The sequence below is a fragment of the Natator depressus genome, chromosome 6 (genome assembly GCF_965152275.1).
Source record: "Natator depressus isolate rNatDep1 chromosome 6, rNatDep2.hap1, whole genome shotgun sequence".
Taxonomy (NCBI): Eukaryota; Metazoa; Chordata; order Testudines; family Cheloniidae; genus Natator; species Natator depressus.
The window spans coordinates 18,878,989-18,900,467 of NC_134239.1; the positions used below are offsets into that span (position 1 = coordinate 18,878,989).

Genomic DNA, 21,479 nt, shown 5'->3' on the forward strand with positions numbered 1-21,479 from the left:
CATCGTGTTGTGAAGCCTGGAAGATGTTATCAAGAAACATCTAGAAAGAAGTCACAATCGGCCTCTCAGATTTAGTAGTATGGTGTACATTTAATGCCAGTGACACATTTGAAACTTTTTTTAAATGTCCTTTACATTAAAGGGGAAGGAGTGTGTAGTGTATAGAATTGGGTAATATCACTTTAAATGGTTTGTAAGGCCTCTAATGACGCTCACTGTGTTCTGTGTGTTATCGCTCAGGAGGGTGAATAATCCACACCCCTGAGCAACATAAGTTACACTGACCTAAGCACTGGAGTGGACAGCCCTATGTCGGTGGGAGCGCTTCTTCTGCCAACAGAGCTACTGCCTCTCACGAAGGCAGGAATTATTAAGCTGACATAAGACCGCTTAGAGCATCTTCACCAGAAGCGCTACAATGGAACAGCTGCATCGGTGCAGCTACGCCTCTGTAAGTGCTGTAGTGTAGAAATAGCTGAAGTAGCCTTTGTACTAAGTCTAAAAATTTTAATGTCCCCATTTTTACTTTAGGGTCTTTTTGACTAGCTTCCTTATTTTTATAAAATCCTCCTTTCTAAAGTGTGACAGATCTGATTTTTTGCTATAGACCATCCTATAGGGATGTTAGAGACAACAATATATTTAAATGTATTTGTCAGTGACACAAACGTAGCTACTTCTTGTACCAAGTCTGCGTGTTACTTAGAATGATGTTGAAACAAGGACTACCCTTGTTTACTCTAGAAATAGCTGCATTTAGGAACAATTGTTTGTCAAGAAATTTTTGTCTGTTGCCCAAAATTTCATGATATTTTAATCTAATTTTAATCATATTTTATAACAACTTTACCACAATGGTTATAGAAATTTTTCAGTTACCAAAAAACCTGTTTTCAATGAAGCTTTCAAAAAAATTCATAAAAACATTATACAAAGAGGTTTGAAAAAAATCCCAACAGGTCCATTTTGAGCCCTCCTAACTCAGAACAGCTTCAACAAGTTTTGCAAACTCTCTGCACAAGCCCTTCAAAAGATGAGCGTGGGAACTTAAATTCATCACTCTGCTGGTCACTTAAAACAATAGGGTCACACGCCCTATTGTCTGCTAACCTTGATTGCCCACTTCATTTTAAGTGTCTCCTGCAACATGTGTGAAACCCTTATGCTTAACAATCCGTCCCATCTTGTATTTAGCTCAGACCTTCTGGTCACTTTCTCCAGACAAAGAGCTCTGTGGAGTCTGAAAGCCTGTCCCTGCCGCCAACAGAAGGTGGTCCAATAAAAGACATTGTCTCCTCTACCTCATTTCTCTCTGTTTTGGGGGAAAACACTTTCACATTCTCCAACCAGCTTCAGTTAATCTGACACTCAGTAGAGCAGTTCTGATTCCATCCGGTAGGGGGTTAAACTTTCCTGCTTTATGACAGTCGTCAAGCTCTAACTGATGGAGGATAGGAAGAAAGTCCTATGGAGAGGTCATTCAATAATTGTCTATTACAAGAGGTTTAGATGTTTTTCTGAAGCCTCAGGGGCTGCCCGTGCTCGAGGCAGGATCCCAGACTATATGGATCACTGATCTGATCTGCCATGACAATACTTATACTGTAAAGAGTAAGGTAGGAAAATAAGTGTTACAAGAAATCCCTAGTAACCCACAGTGCAGATGATGATGTCTGCTAAGCCACTTCCTTTGGTTCCATGGGAAGGTGTTTGTTTTGTGCAGTGACTGCAACTTTCTGATGTCTCTTGGTTTTAAAAGTCTGATGGAGTTCAGCTTTAATCTTCTAATGTTCTTGATTCAGTTTCAGACCATTCCTAATAGCACACGATGAGTGGAGACAAGACCCTGACTGACATCCTCGTGCAGGAACTGGAGGATCTCGAAAAGAAAGATTTTAAAAAATTTAGGCACAAATTATCTGATTTTCGCTATGAGGGAGCGAAACGTAAAATCCCCCGGGGCAAGCTGGAGAATGCTGACGAAATGGACGTGGCCAGCCTCCTGATAGAGTTCTATGGCGAAGACAGTGCAGCGAACGTAGCGATCGAAATCTTCACCAAGATCGGTCTGAAAAACTCTGCCGTGAAACTCCAAGAGGAAAAAGAGACAGGTACAAAAAAAAATCTAACGCGGCTGCTACCCCTGTGAGTCCTTCTTCATTAATATTCCCCACTGCAGCTCCAGGAGCTGCAGCAGCAAGCTAAAGCCACCTAATGGATTCCAAAACCCTGAGGAAACCGGTGGGAGTCACCAGTCAAGGCAAAGACACATATGGGGTTAACTTGCAAAACTCCAGCCTCCTTTTTTGCACCTGCAAAAAGGGCGGCCCCATAACTGCAGGTCTAAATCAGAGCATTTGCACCTCTAACAACTTGCTTTGAACCCACTGGGCGTCCCCAGATTTGCACCTATACATCAATTTGCACCAGTAAAAGGGACGCTGCTCTTTGAAAATTTGGTCCATAATATGTTTCTAGAATGACTGTGAAACAATTGTGCCTCTTTTTTATTAGTAGCTCTTATTGCATGTTCTCTAGATGAGCACTGCATTTCTTAGGCCATGAATCAGCTGTAGTTAGTGTATCATACATTTCTACATAAGTAGTTATGTAAAATATAGACAGACATCATATGGGTAACTGAGAAAGAGAGAGACCTGCGAGAAGCAGAATGCTATTGTAAGAGCCTGATTCTGCTCCTATTGCGCTTCCAGATTGCATGGTCACATCCCACATTTTATTTTTATGTGGGAGAAAGCACAGTCCATCACACAGGCGCTAAACAGATCTGCACATGACACAGACTTTGATCCTGCTCCCACTGAAGTCCACAGGGTAGATTCTGTGCTCTCAGGAAACACAGCATGGAACACACAGCTCAGGGGTGGAGAACAAGGGTAGCTTTAAGCCACACGTGCACCACCTGGATTTGAGGCTTCTCTAGGACCCAGGCCCTTGGCGTGAATTTTAACAGCCCCAGGGACGGCTCCGATTTCCAGCAGCCTGACACCACTGCCTGCGGGTGGCTCGGTGGCTCAGAGTTGCTGGTCCTCACTAGACAGACCAAAGCGGCTGAGTGCTACAGTTACCGATGTTTTCCCCCTTCCATTCTTATCCCCCCTTTTCTAGGCCCTCTGCCTCGCCCACCCACATGCTTTGTAACCTTCTCAGCCAAGGGGGGAGGGATTGCTCAGTGGTTTGAGCTTTGGCCTGCTAAACTCAGGGTTGTGAGTTCAATCCTTGAGGGGGCCATTTAGAGATATAGGGCAAAAATTGAGGATTGGTCCTGCTTTGAGCAGGGAGTTGGACTAGATGACTTCCTGAGGTCCCTTCCAACCCTGATATTCTATGATTCTAAGGTGTCCAAGATGATCTCAGCCCATTGAGAAAATAAGGACAATTTGCATAAAATTGGTTTTGCCATTTTTATGAGTTACACTAGTTTGAAAACAATGCACTTTCTCCTTTCACGCCACCTGAAGTATTATTCTGTTGCTTTGGACTCATATTTTAAGGATTTGTCACAGGGTCTCTCACCACGCTGGCGCCTCCCGCTGGCCGTTTCAGGAATTAGCACTGGTCAGCGGGTGTGGCCTCCGGTGGTGGTGGCTCTCCCGTCCTCATCTCCGCCTGCAGACCCACTGCAGGTCCAGTCTCACTGCCTCTGCTTCGTGGCACAGCCCTCCGGCCATGTCACAGTCCGGGTTCCCCCCTTCCGTGGGGACTCCTTCTGCAACAGCCTAGCTGCTCCTCGCAGCGGCTTGGCAGTCCATAGCCGGGCTGCTTCTTCAGCAGCGAGTGGGAAGGGGAGACCCAGCCTTGCCCACTACTCTGGGTCCCAGCCCAGGGACCCTCTAAACAACAGCTTCCCGCTGCCCCTCCTTTCTTTCTGTACTAGTCTGTCTCAATTCCCTGGGCCACTTCCCCGCAGCCCCAGCACCTTCAGCTCCTGCCTCTGGCTCCTTCACCCTCTTCTCAGGGCCTCGGGCCTGCAAGCCCTAGCAGCCCTGTTCACAGTGCTAGTCTCTGCAGCCCTCTAGGAAACCAATCCCCTCCTTTGGGCTTCCTACAGCAGACTCCTTGTTCTGGACTGCAGTTTCCTTTTTGGCTGGTCTAGCCACCGCCCTAATTGGCTGCAGCCACTGCCCTAATTGGCTGTTTCTTTGCAGCCCTGTAGGCTGGGTTTTAACCCTATCAGGGCCAGTGTGGGGAAGATGCCCCATCACAGGATTCATCACTTCCTGGCCCACACTGCAACTGGCCAAAGTGTAATGAAGTTTCTTTAGAATGTACTTCCCCTATTCCTGTGAGCACCCTTGATATTTAATGAGAACAAGAGGATTGAGTCTTGGCTCTATAAGTATCATTCCCACAAAAGGAGTGGAGATCCATTGATATGTGGCTCATGCCCATCTCATTTCTCTGAGACTCATACTAACCCCATGTTATTTCTCTTTCAGTTTTGGTTCAGCCTCAATCTACTCGATCTCTATCTGTTGCAACTCTGAGTTTGAAAATGACACAAGGTAACGTATGGGACATACATGCTGAAAATTGTACCCAGTTATTAGCAACGTTGCAGACATTACAGTGCATCTATCAAGTGTTCAGTGTATCACTAGACAAAATAATAGTCATTTGGGGACAGAATCTGATCTCAGGTACACCAGTGTAAATCTAGACTAACTGTAATTAAGTCATTGCTCTGATTTAGTCTGGTGTTACAGAGACCAGAATTTGGCCCAGTGTGTTTTCCAAATTCTCAAATTCATGAGTAACTGAGTTGGGGGGTGATCCAAAACCCATTCAAATAGAAGGAGCCATTCTACTTTTAAACATCATCTATTAAATTGCATGTAGATATTTTCCCTTCTACTCCCCGCATCTCTCCATATTGAAGAACCTCTATCTCCGGAAACATTTCACTAGTATAGTCAATGTTCAGCTGAATTTAATTTTTAAATTTTAATTTCGAAATATCTATTTTCCATCATCTGAAATTCCCCCCAACCCCCCAGCAATATGATCTGTTATTCCCCTTATTAACTAGAATCTGGGATTCATATGCATCTAAATAGCACTACCATGAAACTCATTAATAATCTGTCTTTTTTTTCCTGAATTTCTGCATTCACGGATTCTGATGGTTCATATCATTGAATTAGATTACAGACCAAAGTATAAGGAACATATACGAGAAAAATACCAATTAATAGAAGAGAGGAACAATCAAGTTGGAGAGTGTGTGGAACTAAACACAAGATACACAAAGCTGCTGATTGTAAAGGAACATCGTGATCAGAAGGAGAGAAAGCATGAAATAAGAGCCAAAGGGAAAGAGCATGCAGAAATCATGGCAAAGCGAGCTAGTTCTACTAAACTGGAGACTTTATTTGATGCTAGTGGAAACAGGCAAACACCACTGAGAACCATTGTGCTGCAGGGAGCTGCTGGGATTGGAAAAACAATGTTAGCCAAGAAGCTCATGGTAGACTGGGCATTTGGAAAACTCTATCCTGGCAAGTTTGATTACATCTTCTACATCAATAGCAGGGAAATGAACTGTATTTCTGAGCGTCGAAGTGTCGCAGATCTGATTTTAAACAATTGTCCTGACAGAAATGCACCCATCAAAGATATTTTGATGAATCCAGAGAAGCTTTTGTTCATAATTGATGGTTTTGATGTACTTAAATTTTCCTTTGATCAGCAAGAAAGTAGTCTGTGCACTGATCCCTTTCAGACAAAGCCAGTGGAAATCATACTGAGCAGTTTATTAAGGAAAACGATTCTTCCAAAATCCTACTTAATAATCACTACGAGACCAACCGCTCTGGATAAACTCCGGCAGTGTCTGAAGTTTCCCCATATTGCAACAATCCTGGGATTCTCTGAAGATGACAGGAAGGAGTATTTCCGCAAGTTCTTTGCAAATGCCATACAAGCAAAACAAGCTCTAGATTTTGTAAAAGAGAATGAAATGCTCTTCACCATGTGCTTTGCTCCCATCGTGTGCTGGATTCTGTGCACAGTGATGAAACAACAGATGGAGAGCGGAGAAGATCTGGCCAAAAGCTCAAAAACAACCACCTCGGTATACATGCTCTTTCTGTCCAGTTTATTAGAGAACCATTCCAATTCAAAGGAATCCGTACACACTGACTTGAAGAAGCTATGCTCCCTAGCAGCAGATGGGATCTTAAACAATAAAATACTCTTTGAAGAAGATGATGCGAGGAAGCATGGTTTGGATGGATCTGACATTCAGTCCCTCTTTCTCACTAAGAATATTTTCCAAAAAGATATCGGCTTTGAAAGTGTCTACAGCTTCATTCACTTAAGTTTCCAAGAGTTCTTTGCAGCTTTGTTCTATGTCCTGGTGGAAGATAAAGAAAAAGGGTGTGATTCAGTGACTCTGAAAAAAGATGTGAATGAAATTTTGAAAAATTATGGAAAATCTAGAGACAATTCTTTTACCTTAATGGTACGTTTCCTGTTTGGTCTCTTAAACAAAGAGAGAATGAATCACACAGAGAAAATCTTTGGCTGTAAAATTTCACCTGAAATTAAACAGAATTTATTGAAGTGGTTTGGATCTGTAGCAAAAAGAAGCTGCGGTCTGACCTTCAGATCCCTCGAGGAAAAGCAATTCCAGCTTGAGTTGCTTCACTGTTTATGCGAGATTCAGGAAGAAGAGTTTGTCAAAAGTGCAATGGATTGTTTCCAAGAAATTGGTCTGAGCAATATTCACTTTACAAAAATCGACCACATGGTTCTTTCATTTTGCATAAAGAATTGTCGTAACGAGCAGTCGCTCTCTCTGAACAGTTGTACGTTTGGACTGGAAGAGCAGGAGGAAAGAAAAGAGTCAGTGCTACAAAAGTTAGTTCCTTGGTGAGTGTGTCAGTTTATTGAGATGAATATCCAGTGTGTGTAGTTACAATAGCACCTGCTCTTGTCAGAGTGCAGGTGGACCTGTCAACCATTCCAGTATAATGCCATATTTTCACAGGCCTAAATCCAGAGGTCCTTACTCAATACATTGTACTGATGAGACATTGCCACTGCTTACATTGCCACAATCTTGACCCAGTGCTATTCAAGTCAACATGAGAGTCTTTCCATAAACGTTAACGGGCTTTTGTTCAGGATCTTTGTCCTGGCCAAAAATAGACACCTTCAATTCCCTAGCCTATCAAGTAAGCCCGCCTCACTTACACTTTTCAAAATACACATTTCTGATGCCAGAAATCCCCCATTTACTAATCTGGCATCAGAATAAAGGGGTAGTCACATCCGATAATGTTTAAAAGGGTTATTTTTTACAAAAATTATTGAATTGTCTGCTCCAGAATAAAAACTACTGAGCCAACCTCTTGAAATGAGAGGGAATTTTTTTTCCAACACCCAAAATGGAACGTTTCTGTTCTCTCTTTCCAGGGAGTTGGAGGAGAAGGAGCCAAAATATTCCCCACCTCACCTTTTGTGTCAAGCACTGAAGGATCCAGGCTGTAAGCTAAAGAAAATATCGTAAGTGCTTGCTCTTCAATGAGCCTATCATTGCTGCTGTTCTCTCAGGGGTTTAGCAGCAATGTGCAGCTATGTATCACTGCGGTTTAGTGTCTGAGCAGCAGAGTGACTGCTAATTCACATGGAACCAACCCACTTCATGATGTGTTAGTGATAAAGACCCAGGAATTCGGAGGTTACTTGAGCTAGACATATTTATGTATCATTATTATTTATTATTGCCATTTTGTGCACTGTATCTGGATAAGAACATTATTTTGAAATGTATTTCTGTTATTAAGTATATCCTATATGTTTTACCGGTGTAAAAGACCAGATTTCTTCTTTCACTTCCCCTCACCCATATTCAATAAGAGCAGTTTATTTATGTTCTACGGAAAAAGAGCTGGTTGACGGGAATAATGGTTTTTATAGATGTCCAGGTCTATGACACACTGGATGTGCTCCTGAAAATGCCCACTTAGCATGGGGCTCCACAGCTGAATGGGAAGCTTTGCTTCCAGAGGAAAAAATTCATGGGTCAACGTGGAAGCAACTCCCACTGAAGTCAGCGCAAGCCTATGCAAGAATCTCAGAGGAGAATTTTGACCAAGAATGCTACTAACAAACCAAGAAGACCCAACAGTGATTGGTTTTTAAACCCCTCAAACATTTGACATGAGGAAGAATTTTCAAATGTACAGTACATAAGGGATTTCAGTGAGTGTCAATGGCCCCAAGACAATCAGTACGCTCTCAAATGAACTCCCACAGGAAAATGATCAAAGACAAAAACACTCTTTCACCTGTGGGTGAACACTTTTCACAAAGTGATCACTCCACATCTGACCCCTATCAGTCCTCACCTGCAAAGGAAACCTGCCCAAGGCCTTCAAAAGATGAGCCTGGGAGTTTGAATTCATAACTTTGCTAGACACTAAAAATCATGGTCTTAATAAAGACACTGGAGTTATGGCTTATTACAGTCTGCAACCCACTAACCCCCCTGTTTGTCCTTTGACTGCAGGGGCCACTTCCCCTTGAATGATCCCTCAGATTAGAATATATGCTAACTACTTATGCTAAACTATCTGTTTGATCTTGTATTTAGCTGTGACACTCTTAGTACATCTCCCAGCCCTGAAGAAGAGCTCTGAAAGTTTGGCTCCTTCACCCACAGAAGTTGGTCCAATAAAAGAAATTACCTCATCTAACATGTCTCTCTAATGTCACATAGATTCTTTTGAAAAATCTACTCTAAAGAGTCTTCCCTTTCACCTGTTTACTTACCCAGATCCTGCTTAGCTTTTCACAGCTGAGTCTTTATTAAATACAAGCCAGTTACAGTTCAGCTCTGGGGATTGCTAATTAAACACAGAATATTATGAAGCATCTTCCCTATAATGAAAGACCCCTTTATAGTGAATGCATGCCAAGGGGGAGAGCAGAAAGCATGCACCAGGGGACAAGTTAACCATAACTCTGAATGTCCTGACTTCTGTTACAATCTCAGTCTCACTATTATATTGGCATAGTGATTGTTTTTAAAATAGCTTTAATTATTTTAAATCAATTATAGAAAAATGTGCTTGAAAAACACCCCAAATTATCACGGGAAAGCAAGGAAACATGTTTGTTATGTTTACAAACATAAAATTCTGGCCTGCTAAATCATTCCACCTTCCCATGAGCCTTCCATTCGCACACTGTCTCTTCCTTTTGTAGAAGAGAGAAATTCCTTCCACGTCACATGAAGTTCTTCAGTTTTCCTATTATTGTTTTAAATGTGAATTTAATGGGAGTACTCATGTACTTAAAATTAAGCATGTACCTAGGTGTTTCCAGGAGTGGGCCTTGAGATTGTTCTCTTGTTCAGTACTGGTAAACTTGAACATGCCCTCACCCCTGTCTGTAAATTGCCTAGGAACACTTCTGCCATGTCAATGTCACATCAGCAGGGTGTTTGACACATGCCATAGGATGACTAGCGATCACTTTTGTTTAAGAACAATACAGCTGGCTGAGGTCCTGACCCAAAGCCAGGGAAGATGATAGGAGTCTTTAGGCGTTGGATCAAGCTCTACATCTCTTTACAGGAATACACAGATATGAATAAAGTGGAGGCGGCCACCTGGGTGAAAACAAGCAGTAACCACGTCTGTCTCTTGCAGTTTAGGGTGCTGCCGCCTCACCTCTGCTTGTTGTGAGGATCTCGCCTCTGCTCTCAAGACAAACCAGTCTCTGAAAGAGCTGGACCTGAGCGGTAACAAACTGGGGGAAACAGGGATTAAATTGCTCTGTAAGGGTCTGAAACATCAAAACTGCAGTGTTCAGAAACTGGGGTAAGTAACCATGGATTTTCTTTATAACTGTGTTATATTCATGGCATTCTAACTGAAACCTAAATCCACAAGGAACTCTTCACTTCAGTTCAGAATCAGCGTTAGCCCTCTGCTCAGCCCTGAAACCCGGTTCAGAAGATTTCAGCCCCAGGATTATGGAGCTGCGGCTAGTTACACTATGGTGAAGGTTGCACGCAGCCTTCCAGCAGAAGGCCAGGTTTCCATTCCCAAGTAAGGTTCATGAAAACCTCCTTGTGGTCTGAAAATGGCCATGCAGCACTCTCAGGCCAGAGGAGACGTTCTCAGGAAAGTTTAAACACAAGTCTGTGATCTCTGAGCTGGAAGGAGGCAGCAAATGGACTCTTGCCAGTCCCAAACACTTTGGTCGCCTTTTGAAAGTGGAAGTTTAACTTCACCAAGCCCTGATGCAGGGAGATAAAGCCCCGGTGGGACTTTGACTCGGTCACGATCAATTGCAATGATTAATAATTGCTAGCATGTTATGGGCCAGACTGTGGCTGCTGGCTAGGGGTACAAAGTGGAAGTGGGGAAAAGGGCACCAACCAAGGATTCTTCCATTGATACGCCCTTGCCCAAGGGGCACGCAGCCCCAGTCCCAACATGCCCAGAACACAATGGGAGAGAAGGAAAAGAGCCATGGTGTCACTTTTGCTACTGGAGTCCTCTAATGGGCATGGTGGGATGGGGCTGGGGCCGTAGCCCTATTCGTCCTCTGCACCAGTTATAGGACCAAGGCTAATTCAAGAGGCTACTTGCATGGCACCTTTCAGAGAATGTAGCAGTGTCCAGCCTAGCACTCCCAGAGCTATTCTGGTTTCCTTAACGTTGGAACAGCCAGGATGCCCCTCAGACCTGTTGGATTTCAACTCACACCTTTGCTGCAGGTGTCGCGCTGCCTAGCTTGGCTTCCTAGGAGCCCAGATGTGAGAGGGACACAAGTGGCTGTGTTCAAATGAAGAGCCATCGTGTGTTCCGAATCCCTTTGTCTCCTGCAGGCTGAGGGGTCGCAGTCTCACCGCTACTTCCTTGGGCGATCTCGCCTCTGTGCTCACTAAAAACCAGAGCCTGACAGAGCTGGACCTGGGCTATAGTAAATGGGGAGATTTAGGCGTGAAGCTGCTGTACAAAGCACTGAAGCATCCAAACTGTAAACTACAGAAAATAAAGTGAGTAACCACTGGTCTAGAAGAGCATTTTCTTCATACTGTATTTCCTTGTCTCTTTTCACCAATGATCTGTGGCAATGATCTAGGCGTGGGCAAACAGCCTCATGTTCAGATGTGGGGCTCCTGCTAGTCAGGCAGTATTTGGAAATCTATAGCCAAATATTATACTCTTAATCCTTTCAACCCTCTCTAAGATCACCTGTCCTCTCAGCCATACGCGCTGACTTTTATTTTTCCCCGGGGATGCTCCATCCCCTCTCCACCCCTTCCGCAAGGCCCCGCCCTCAATCTGCCTTTTCCCACCCCCTCCCTGAGGCCCTGCCCTCACTCCGCCTCTTCCCACCCCCCCCCAACCTCTCCCCCAAGGCCCCTGCCGCTCACTGCTCTTCGCCCTCCCCCAAATGCCTTTCCCAGGCACCAAACAGCTGATCGGCACCACAACCTATCAGTTGTGGCTGGTGGGTGCTGAGTCAGAGCCTATGCTGTCAGCTATACGGGTACACCACCCATTGAAATGAAGGGGAGTGACACTTGTGTAAAGGGGAGCAGAACTGAGCCCAGAAGGCCTGCTCCAATGCCCACTGAAACCAATGGAAAGAGTCACTTTAACGGACGCTGGATCTGACCTAGGGAATCTAATTTTCACCACCTTGCACATCACCTCTAAAACCGGCCCCCTCCGTGCAGCGAGCGGAGCAGAAACAGGTTGTTACTTTTCTCTCTCTCTCCCGCAGGCTGGAGTGTTGCCTTCTCACAGCAGCTTGTTGCGATGACCTTGCCTCTGTCCTCGGGACCAACCAGACCCTGACGGAGCTGGACCTGAGAAATAATGAGCTGAGGGATTCTGGAGTGAAACATCTGTGCGCCGGACTGAAACGAGAGAACTGTAAAATACAGAAGCTCGTGTGAGTGTTCCCGGGCTTCCTCAAAAGCCTCTGATTAGTCTTTGCTCATTTCAGAGGCATGTGTGTAAGTTTCCCCCGCTGGGTGGTGGAGGTGGAGTGCCAATGAGACTGGGGGCAATAGCAATATGAAGTACCAGGAGAGAGAATATTTGGTGCGGAAGGATTTATCTACAGCATCTCAAATAAAGAGAGTAAGGGCTGGATCCTTCAGCACAGATTCCCATGTGAAAGCGTTGCAGGGTTGAGCCCACTGAGACCAGAGGGCTTTCCTTTATGCAGACCTCTTTGTCTGTAGGCTGGATGGGGCTGCCACGGTAGGAAATGCCTCTTGGGTTGGACTCCTCCAGGACTCTACCCACAGAGATGCTGCTCAGAGCAGAGAACTGAAGCAGCTGCTTAGGAGGCCAGCAGAGGGTGCCAGGAAATGGGAATCCCCAGGGCAAGCTGGGAGACTCACGAGGCCTGATCGCTGTCCTCTCTGCCCGTCTGTCCCCTGCAGGCTGTCCAACTGCTATTTCACAGGAGCTTGTTGTGGGGCTCTCTCTGCCATTCTCAGTAAAAGCCAGTCCCTGAGAGAGCTGGACATGTGCTATAATAAACTGGGAGATGCAGGAATGAAGCTTCTGTGTGATGGGCTGAGACAGCCAGACTGCAAACTACAGAAACTAAGGTAAGACACCAGAGGCTTCCTTTGTGATTGGCTGGTCTTGGCTCTGCTCTTTCTGGCTAATCTGGGCACGTTTTTCTCCGGCAACACAGTGTGGCTGCTTAAATTAAACATCTCCAGCAATTGCTGCTATTCCTTGATCTCTGGCAGAAGTGGGATCTTTCTACGTTTAGCAATGTGAGTCGCCAGACAGTCCCATCCATTCCCCATCCATACCAGGATCAGCTTGTCACAGCTTGCCCCACTGAAGGCTGGTAGACAGTCTCTGTTTTCTTTTTAAGGGGGAGGGGTGCATTTAGTGGTCATCAAATGTGCCAAACTGGCCGCTCTGGAGAGTGAAATGCTCTGTTTGACCACAGAACAGGTACAGCTCCGTGCCAGCCCTTGGTCAGAATTTTAGGCAGGGTCCAGTCAGTTAAATTAACATCTGGATATGGTGCAGAGAATAGGGATGAGTCCACACCTGGTTTTATTGTCTCTCCTTCTGAGCAAGTGCCCCGATAGCAGAACTGCCTCTGCCCTGGGATGAGAATGATGTTCAGCCGAGGGTGACCAGATAGCAAATGTAAAAAATTGGGATGGGGTGGAGGGTAATAGGTGCCAATATAAGATAAGACCCCAAATATTGGGACTGTCCCTATAAAATTGGGACATCCGGTCAACGTAGTTCAGCCTCTAAACCCATCCAGGTCCGTTCAAAAACTTGGTGCCCATGAGGAGCCTGCCAGCTAAATCATTAAATATTACCCACTGGGATGGCAGGTTATATGGACAACTTTCCAGCAAAAACAGGAGTGACAGCCCAAAAGCCACCAGGTGGCACTATAATGAAACCTCAGCTGATGTGCAAAACCGGATGCCAGTATGCACCTATTAGAGTCACACTGGCATTGTGAGATTGTAACAATCACTCTTGTTGTTCCTTGCATCTCCCTCTCTCCAGCAGCTGCTGGGTTTTTTCTGCTGACCCTGTCTCTGTCTTGTGCTTTTGGTTCCATCTCTTTCTTATGCAGTGATTAAGAGGTGACCCTTTCAGTGTGAGCCTATTGGGCCAGCAGCTTGCCAAGATATAGATTTGTGCAGAACCGTCAAGAGCTTCAAATGGACTACATTGCACTAGCAATGTTCCCAAAAAAATTGCCAACCTTAAATTGGGGAGCATCCTGCTGAACCCCAGCAGGGTAGAAAGACAAGTGTCAGGTTTTCATACCTACTCTCAGCTGGCAGCAGCTTTACCTAATATGGTCAGAATCCTGGGGGCAAATGAATCCCTGATTTAACTCCAGTTTACTTCAGTGGAATAAGGCCAGGAATGAATTTGGCCAACACTTTTCCCCTTCAGATAACACCGAAATAAATTAGTAGAACAGTCAGCAAGTGCTCGCAGAGCGAAATCCACACGGTGGGAAGTACGTGCACCACACACTGTCAAATCACTGCCTTGCGTGGTGACAGGTTTCAGAGGGGTGGCCGTGTTCGTCTGTATCAGCAAAAACAACAAGGAGGTCCCCTCATTGTTTTTGTGAAATCGCTGATGTTTCTCACTGAATTATGACATAAAATAATCTCCTGAGGAACACAACTTTTTAACTATGCGGGTAATTAACCACTGGAACAGACTGCTCAGGGATGTGCTGGATTCTCCAACTCTTGGAGCCTTTAAATCAAGATAACATGTCATCCTAAATGATATGTTCTGGCTCATCCTCATGTTATCGGCCTAAATGCAGGGATCACAACCGAGATGCGAGTGAAATTCTGTGGCCGGCCTTATGCAGGAGGTCAGACTAGAAGGGAAATTTTCAAAGGCACAAATGGTAATTACGTGCCTAAGCCTCATTGAAAACCAGTGGGAGTTTGGCACCTACCGACCATTTGTACCTTTGCAAGTCTGCCTCTGGATGATCATAATGGCTCTTTCTGGCCTGAAAATCTATGAAGCTATGAATGCATTGGACACATTGATCCCTGGTAGAACTCTGAGCTACTTCAGGGATGAATTTGGCTTCAAATGTGGGGGTACACCAGGCATGGTATGCCTGTGTTGGCATGTCCCTGTCTCTTGCAGGCTGACCGGGTGTGGTCTGACCCCTGCTTGTTGCGAAGATCTCTCTGTTGTCATAACGAGAAACCAGTCACTGACAGAGCTGAATATCAATCAAGATGTGCTGGGAGATTCGGGAATGAAACGGCTGCATGATGCAGTGAGAAGCGCAAGCTGTAAGCTGCATCCACTGCTGTAAGTGACCCCTGGCTGCCCTGACATAGTCAGAAAGAAAGAAGTCATAAGAAATGACTAACAGGTGTTTCTGGTTTTTGGTTTCACCCTCCTTCCCAACTCTCCCTGCCCCCAATACACCCCCTATGCTGGGTTCTACAGGGGCATGTATAGGATCCAGCTACACTGGATCTATTATGGACTCCCATATGCTTGGGAAATCTCCAGCAGGGAAGATGGGCCCAGCTTCAGTTTCTGTCCCCTTTGCACCATTAGAGTAGCAGAGAGGGAACGAATCAGGCCAGGGAATCTGGCCCTTTTTCTCCAGATCAATCCCGCCGCTAACTCCCACTAGAGTAGGCCCTTCCACTTATTTGTGCTTTGAATTATCCCACGTCCCCAATGCGGGTGTCTGAGAATGGGGCCAGGCCAGTAGTCTTGTGATCATGCTCTCTGTTTCCATTCAAGGGGTTCCATTTTCTTAATCCCAGTCTGCCATTCTCCCAGCAGGCAGGGTCTGAGGATGCCAAGGAGACAGTGCACTCATGGTGAGAGTGTGGCTGGTATCAGTCAATAAGAACTCCTGCAGCTGACTAAGGAATTACACAGATGGACTCTAAAGAATATCCCAGCTAGTCTTTTCTGCTTGACAGACACTGGCCGGAAGGGGGGGGGGGTTAAAAGAGAAGATAAATGGGGAGATATACATGGTTCCATCACATGCATGGCAGACCTTGCTCCTGGGGGAGCACAGAGATTAAAATCACTTTCGGTCCAAAAGTGCACTTCCAGTAGCACCACAGACCACATGTATGTGACCACAGTGGTGTGCGTGGCCGTGGGAGCAGGGGCTGTGATCTCGGGTACTGATGACCTATTCACAACATCCTCGTGCTTCTTCCTCACTAGCTTGAATGGAGAATCTATTAAGAGAGATGGTGATGACAAGGGTGATGAAGAGGGCTATAATGGCGATGAAGACTACAGTGGCGATGAAGACTATAGTGGTGATGAAGACTACAATCCTGAAGATCATCTCTGACCACGTCAGCAGAATATCGCTTTAGGAGATTTTCACCCTTTCCCACTTGCTTAAAATCACTCATTATCTCCTTCTAGAAATGGCAAATGATGAAACAAACCACGTACACCCTTTCTTTTAGGGGAAAACAGATTTTACATGAATAAACTGATTAAAATCCCACAAAGTAGGTTCCAGGCCTAGCATAACATCACTGGAGATCAGCTTTGCCAAAGAAAGACGTTTTTCTGCTTAGAAAAATGCCTGTTTTTCAACAACAACAAATTAGTTCAAGAAATTTCAGTCATCTTTATTCACAGGACACTGCCTGCAGTTCAGACTTTCACAAATCCTGCTCAGTCCCACAAATCCTTTGAGAACCAGGATCAGAGTGGAATGTGATTTGCAGCAGTGGCATGAAACCACCAGGGTGACGGGCACTTTAGAAATAGACAGGTGGTCAATTGAAAAATGCTATTTGACCCGTGAAACATTTAAGACTAAGAACATAAAATAACAAAATTAATTTATATTGACTGACACAAACAGCAGTGTTCTAATTCCATAAAGCACAATAGGATACGCTGAAAAGCTATAAAGGAAATAGAGTTCGGTACAACTGCCATACTGACCTTACAAGGGTAAAAGAGAGCCATCTGGTGGAGAAAGTGAAAAACGGCAGTGTCAAAGCATATGGAGGAATTAGAGTTTCTTGCGTGATGACAAGTAACCTTGGCATCATTTTAGATAGTTCAATGAAGCCCTCTGCTCAATGTGCCGCTGCAGTCAGATACAGCACACAAAATGTTAGGATGCATAAGAAATGCTGTGGAGAGTAATGCCGATAATATTTTAATGTCATTGTATAAATCAATAGTGTGGCCTGCTCTGGAATTCTGTGTCGAGAGTCCTCAGAAAGGATATTGCAGAACGAGGGGGGGTTCAGAGAAAGGTGATGAGAAAGACCAAGGGCCTGGAAAAACTCTCTTATGAAGAGAGATTGAAAAGACTGAAATTGTTTATGTTAGAAAGGAAACAAATCAGAGGGAACATAATAAAAGTATGTTAAATCATGAATGATACAGAGACGGTGGATCAAGCGCTTCTGTTCTCCTTGTCTCATACCACAGGACTAAGGGGCCCTTCGATGAAATTAAAGGGTGATATCATGGTTCAGCTGAAGTCAATTGCAAAACTCCCACTGACTTCCAGGATTTCACCCAAAAGGTGGCAAATTCAGCAATGATAAAAGGAAATACTTTTTCACACGCTGTGTGATTAGACTGTGGAACTTGGCCCCACATGCTGAGGCCAAGAATGTAGCAAGATTCAAAAAAGGATTGGACAATTGTGTGGCCATGAAGAATATCCGGAGCTGTAACAGTTAATGCTAACTCTTTTGGGCAGCGATATTAAACCTCATGTTTAAGCGATCTCTAACGATGAGAGAGTAGGATGGGATTTAAATGAGGGTCAGCCAGTAGATTGTCCCACATCAGCCTAATGCAGGGTTCTTACACCTTCTTCTGCAGCATCTGGTGCTGGCCACGGTCAGAGACAGGATACTGGATTCGATGGACATTGGATCCGATCCAGTCCTGCAATTTCTATGTTGCTATGACAAATAATTTTAACTTAATACCCTTGAATGTTAGAGAGGATAATGGGATCAAAGAAACAAAACATCCCTAACCAGTAACAATGTTCTCTTATCTTGTTAACAGAGAGTGATTTCTCTCCTTGGACCTTGAGAAATAGAAACAAATTTGGTTGGCACAACTATTTTACTCTCCCTATATAGTATTAGGAAACACTATTTCACTAGGAGGGTGGTGAAGCACTGGAATGGGTTACCTAGGGAGGTGGTGGAATCTCCTTCCTTAGAGGTTTTTAAGGCCCAGCTTGACAAAGCCCTGGCTAGGATGATTTAGTTGGGGTTGTTCCTGCTCTGAGCAGGGGGTTGGACTAGATGACCTCCTGAGATCTCTTCCAACCCTAATCTTCTATGAGTCTGTGAGCCCTGGGAGGGGAAAAAAAGAGAATTAAGGGCCTAATTCTGTCATCCTTACTCACGCTGAGTAGAACCTTACTCCTGGAGTAGTTCTATTGACTTATGGGAGGTTACTCATTGGATAAATTAATATCCATCATGAGAAAGGTGGCAGAATAGGCTTTCAAAAACAGCCCTTTTCAATGCACTCTACTAGAGCGGGTTGGAAATTTTTCAGCAAAACAGGTTTTTCATCAGAAAATGACTATTTGTCAAAAAAAGACACTTTTCGCAATAATGTAGCATTTTCAACTAAACTTTCGTCAGGAAGCCTTCTGACGTCCAGCGTGGAATTTCTGGTCAAAACCAGAGAGAGAGAGAGAACCCAACCCCACCCCCAATAGCCAGTGGCCCAGTGGTCGGGACACATATCTGAGAAACTGAATCTGCCTGAATTTTTGAGAGTAGGGACTTGAATCTTGGTGGCCCATAGCCCAGATGAGTGTCCCAACCACTGAGCTAGTGGCTACTTGGGGGTGGGTTGTCTGTCTCTTCTAGTTTGTGAACATTTTCAGAGGTCTGTTTCATTTTTGAAATTTCAAAAATGTTCACAGGATGGGAAAACCATTTCCTGCCCTGATCAAGCCAGCATACAGATTCCAAAAAAATACATTTAGAACCCACAAATCATGCTATTTTAATGAGAGCGCTAAATGGCTCATCCAGCACTGGTTCAGGCTGGCATCTTAAACATGGTCTCAGCAAAGGGCTTTAAAATTGCCTTTGCGTGGTGACTCTCAGACATAGCAACTTGTTGACAAATAGCACCAATTCCTAAGCTAAAACTGGTTAGAATTTCTCTTGAAGGGAGCTCTGAAGGGAGTGCGGAGGAGCTGAGTCCTAAAGGGAAGCTGTAGCTCATGAGTTACTCACTGGGCTGTGCTGGACATGAGTTACAGCTTCCCTTTAGGACTCAGCTCCTCCGTGATCCTTTCAGAGTGTCTTCTTGCTCTTGCATCCCACAAGTACAAGGAAAGAGTGTCTGTGTTCCTGTGAGCACAAGGACTGCAGCTGTGTCCAGCTTTTGTGCCGGAGTGCAAAGGGGAAGACTTCACAAACACACAATTTGCACATTCACTTATCTATTATAGAGTGAAAGATTCCCAGTGAAGGTAGGTTTACACACATCCTAGCACTCCAAATCGCTTGAAATGATCCACTTTCTGCTGATGTTCCTGAAGATCTTTGTGCTGTAATGCCTGAAAGTCTAACTGATTCTTAAAGGTTGTTAGAATCTCAGTCAGCTGCCTGATTGTAAATTGTAAATCAGGTCACATTTACTTATACCTGGTACAATTGCCTATATAGCTTTATAACTGTCTGAAATGTTGATTCAGTGCCCTGCTTAGAATGACAGCTATGTCCGCCCTGCAAGCTCCAATAATGTAATTTTTCTGTAATTAACTGTATTTTAAAATTTCTATTTGACATTTGGTTGCTTTCTTTAATTCTTTAATAAAATGCCAGTTGGTTTACTAGACTTCAGGGCTTCCATGACGCCTCTTTCTTCAGGGAGAGTAGAATGGGATCCGAACGAACCCTTTGTTTCTATCCTTATTACTCATCCTGGTCATTGCTCTTCCCATCATTTATTTTACCTGCTTTCAGTTCCGTTTCTTCTGTCACACTGCCCCTGTGCCTGGATCGGCCACTCCTGCATTCAAATGTTCTTTAAATCACATCTCCTCAGGAATGCCCTTCTTTCCTCCCCTCACCGGTCATCCTGGGTTTTCCTTTGTGTTTGTCTAATCTGATTTAGGCCCAGAGCCTGCTAACACTTATGCATGTGTGTAAAGTTACTCACATGAGTACAGTAACTCTCATGCATAAGTGTTTGCAGAATCCAGCATTCGACTTTAAGCTCCTATGGCAAGGGACCATGGTTCTTTCTATGTTTGAAGTGCAAGGTAAGTTCATGGTGCTATACAAATGTCTTCCCCACATCTCAAGTATTTCCAGCCTTTACAGATACAGATGCTTATGGGGGAAAGAGGAAACACTCAGGTTAACCACCCTGTCCCAAGCTATCCGGTATCACCTTTCCAGCTGCTTTGCTAGCCTGTCTTAGACACGGACTTCAAGGAAATTACACCAAAGCTGAATTTTGCTCAAGTTCTTTTCCAAGAATTTGAGTACAATAAAAACAAACAGTAAATAGCACGCTGGTGCTAATACAAAACAGATCATGAGAGTTGCTTACAGTATTTCCTGTAATAACAGCTTAATACCTGAGAATTACAAGAAGCTGTTGACACACCTGAGCTCACTTGGTGCAATACACGAAGTGATAACACCCGTTCAAAGCAAAGACCTGCTGTGGGAGGATGGGGCTGGCTTGGGTTAAAGAAATATAAACGCTTTTCTGCCCCCCTGCTCCCGACCCTATGCCCCATCTCCCCTGTATTGACCTGGACCAGCTTCCCTCACCCCCTCAACCCATCCTTAGCCCCATGAACCCTCACCCCAGATCTCCTCAATTGTCCTGGACCAGCTCCCCTTCAGCCCCCTGAGCCCCTGTGCCCCAGGTCCCCCAAACTGCCCTACACCAGCTCCCCTCAGCTTCAGCCCCCTGAACACTTGTGCCCCAGCACCCCTGAATTGCCCTGGGCCAGCTTCCCTCATCCCCCCTCCCATCCTTCCTCAGTTCCATGTACCCTCACCCCAGCTCCCCTGCATTGCCATAGCCAACTTCCCTCACACCCCCCAGCCTCCCCTCAGCTCAATGAACCCAACCCCAGATCCCCTGCATTGCCCTGGCCCAACTTCCCTCACACCCCCCAGCCCCCCCTCAGGTCAATGAACCCACACCCCAGATCCCCTGCATTGCCCTGGCCCAACTTCCCTCATGCCCCCCAGCCCCTCCTCAGCCCCATGAACCCTCACCCCAGATCCCCTCAATTGTCCTGGACCAGCTCCCCTTCAGCCCCCTGAACTCCTGCCCCAACTCCCCTGAACTGCTTCAGCCCCTCTGAACTTCCACCCCAGCTCTCCTCAACCCCATGTCCCAGTTCCTCTGAACTCCCCCACACCAGCTCCCCTCAGCTTCAGCCCCTCTGAACACCCGCCCCAGCTCCCCTCAACCCCAAGTCCCAGTTCCGCTCAACCACATGTCCCAGCTCCTCTGCACCCTGCTGCCTTGAGGCTCTGTCCTTGGTGGGCTCCTGCTTTGGAGCAGCCAGCCTGGCTCTCTGCCTCATGGATTCTGTGCTCACACTGGGGAGGAGGCAGCCATCACCGGCAGGGCAGGGGGAGGCAGCCTGCCAGGCGCTGCTGGCGGGAGGTCAGGAGAGCTGGGATTTGCTCTCCAAACCCTTCTCAGGGCTGGGAACTCACCTGGGGAGGGTGTGAGAGGGTAGGCAGCACCCCTAGCACCTCCCCATGGCAACAGGGCACTGCCCAGAAGAGGACTCTGTGTGTGGCAGCAGGAGAAGAGTACAGTGGGCCTACTCCCCCCACCCAAGCACACCCCTGCGTCCCCAGGAAAGGGGGAGGACCCTGCTGCTCCTGGAGAGAGACGGGGGGCCCATGCCACTGCCTGTTCCTCTGTAGGAGAGGAAATGGGCCTCCCTGCCACTGCGAC

The 21,479-nt window shown here is 45.6% G+C and overlaps 1 protein-coding gene and 1 long non-coding RNA gene across 2 annotated transcripts in view; one reads left to right on the forward strand and one right to left on the reverse strand.

Moving 5' to 3' along the window:
* LOC141988763 (uncharacterized) overlaps nt 1-21,479 on the reverse strand; it is a 78,082-nt gene that overhangs the window by 39,352 nt on the left and 17,251 nt on the right. The window lies entirely within an intron of this gene.
* LOC141988761 (NACHT, LRR and PYD domains-containing protein 3-like) lies at nt 1,829-15,870 on the forward strand. The gene is made up of 10 exons (XM_074954695.1): nt 1,829-2,111; nt 4,461-4,526; nt 5,166-6,894; nt 7,441-7,530; nt 9,681-9,851; nt 10,868-11,038; nt 11,773-11,943; nt 12,443-12,613; nt 14,679-14,849; nt 15,738-15,870. The coding sequence occupies exons 1-10, from the start codon at nt 1,829-1,831 to the stop codon at nt 15,868-15,870; spliced, it is 3,156 nt and encodes a 1,051-aa protein (XP_074810796.1).

Bases quoted from the DNA above. Each gene is read 5' to 3' on its own strand.
- LOC141988761 (XM_074954695.1), top strand. From the start codon at position 1,829: ATGAGTGGAGACAAGACCCTGACTGACATCCTCGTGCAGGAACTGGAG. The intron at 6,895-7,440 runs GTGAGTGTGTCA...CTCTCTTTCCAG, and splicing joins CTACAAAAGTTAGTTCCTTG to GGAGTTGGAGGAGAAGGAGC. The intron at 9,852-10,867 runs GTAAGTAACCAT...TGTCTCCTGCAG, and splicing joins TGCAGTGTTCAGAAACTGGG to GCTGAGGGGTCGCAGTCTCA.